The sequence below is a fragment of the Nipponia nippon genome, unplaced genomic scaffold (assembly GCF_047370975.1).
Source record: "Nipponia nippon isolate SJK-2023a ecotype South Korea unplaced genomic scaffold, ASM4737097v1 scaffold_5, whole genome shotgun sequence".
In the NCBI taxonomy this organism is placed as follows: Eukaryota; Metazoa; Chordata; class Aves; order Pelecaniformes; family Threskiornithidae; genus Nipponia; species Nipponia nippon.
Window position 1 is genome coordinate 66,380,685 of NW_028262369.1, and position 1,662 is coordinate 66,382,346.

At 57.8% G+C, this 1,662-nt stretch overlaps 1 protein-coding gene across 1 annotated transcript; it reads right to left on the reverse strand.

Moving 5' to 3' along the window:
* Nucleotides 1-586: 586 nt before the first annotated feature.
* On the reverse strand, nt 587-1,420 carry TSSK6 (testis specific serine kinase 6). The gene has a single exon (XM_009466862.2). It carries the CDS (start codon nt 1,418-1,420, stop codon nt 587-589), a length of 834 nt encoding a protein of 277 aa, XP_009465137.1.
* Between the last annotated feature and the right edge of the window lie 242 nt (nt 1,421-1,662).

Below are 1,662 nucleotides of genomic sequence, written 5' to 3' on the forward strand. Positions count from 1 at the left end.
TTCTCCCCTCCCACCAGCTCAAATACAGTTTGGTGGCGAATAAGGTTGAGGACAAGCCAAGACCCGTGTGAGAACAGCTTTCCTCCTGCAGTCCTGGGCAGTGCCCTGTGCATACGGTTGCAGAGAGGGGTAGCTGCACGGGAGTTTCGGTATTCATTACATGTACTAGGGAGGAGGCAACATAAAGGACTGTGCTGCTGCATGTTGCACCTCACCACCCTGCCCCGGCCATGCTGGCTCCATGGGAGAGCCCCCACCTCCCTGACGGCGAGTGCAGGTCCCCCCTGCAGTCAGGCAGCCATGGCTGGTGTAAGCAGCCCCGTGCTTTGCTCTTACCGCTAGCTCAGCATGGTCATTGTGTCTTGAAACCCAACCTGCAGCAGGCTCACGTGTCTCCTTTGTGGAGAGACCCGACCACCTTCTGAGAGCACATGGTTTTGCCGGTGCTCGAAGTTCAATCAGCTCCACGTACAGGCAACCCAGGGCTCAAAATGATCAATAAACCACAGAAATGCTTTTCCACTACAGCATTGATTGCACTGAAGTGTTACTGCTCTCCCAGGATCTCTGGGGAGGGCTTCCTCATTCAGATGTTCCCCTTCAGCCAGCTGTTCTTGGCCACCTGTCCCACACCGGGCCGAGAGGCCGGGCTAAACCGGAGCAGTTGGGCGATGAGGGCTTGGCAGGGCTCCGGCAGCGGGGGTACCCCCTCTGGGTACAGCACCCCTTTCTTCTGCTGCTGGGGCATGCTGCGGATGCGAGTATCGTCAAAGGGCATGTAGCCGGTCACCATCACGTAGAGCATCACTCCCAGGCTCCACATGTCGTACTTCTTGGCGTCGTAGGGGATGCCCATCAGCACCTCTGGGGAAGCGTAGGCTGCTGACCCACAGAAGGTGGCACTGAGGTCCGGGTAGCTGTTGGCTTCCTTGCTAAAACTAAAGTCACTGAGTTTGGCCCGGCGGCCATCAGCAGTGAGGAGCACGTTCTCACACTTGAGATCCCGGTGCACCAAGTTGCGGTCGTGCAGGTAGCGCACGGCCCCCACGACCTGCGCAAAGATGTCCCGGGCCTTGGGGACGCAGGGCAGCTTCCCCAGCTGCTGGACCAGCTGCAGCAGGTCAGTGGCTGCCGCCTCCATCACAATGTAGACCTTCCCATTGCAGACCTCGATAAGCTCGAAGATGCGCACGATGTTGGGGTGCCGGATTTTACGCATGATGGAGAGCTCCCGGGGCAGAAACTTGTACACAAAAGCTGGGGGTGCTCGTTGCCTGTCCACCACCTTGACGGCTAAGGGGCCCTTGTATTTGTTGGAGGTGGCCGCTTTCACCTTGGAGAAGCTGCCTTCCCCTAATGTGTGACCCAGCCTGTAGCCCAGCTCACGAAGTAGCTTCTCTCCTGCATCAGTTTTTGGCATGGTGTGCGATCCCGATGGGCTTAATCGAAGCTGGTATTTTGCTCCAAGATTTGAAAGCTTTAATATTTGGTGTGTGGTAGCTATTGACCTTTGCTCTCCCCCATGGTCCCACGGGTGCCTCTGTGGGCTCCAGGGCTCACCCAGGCATGGTGGTGGGGTGGAATGTTGCACGGCAGCGCCTTTGTGAGATGACAAGGGTGTCTGGTGGGTCCTCTCCACTCACAGGTGTCCCAGGCATGCCC

Bases quoted from the DNA above. Each gene is read 5' to 3' on its own strand.
- TSSK6 (XM_009466862.2), bottom strand. From the start codon at position 1,420: ATGCCAAAAACTGATGCAGGAGAGAAGCTACTTCGTGAGCTGGGCTAC.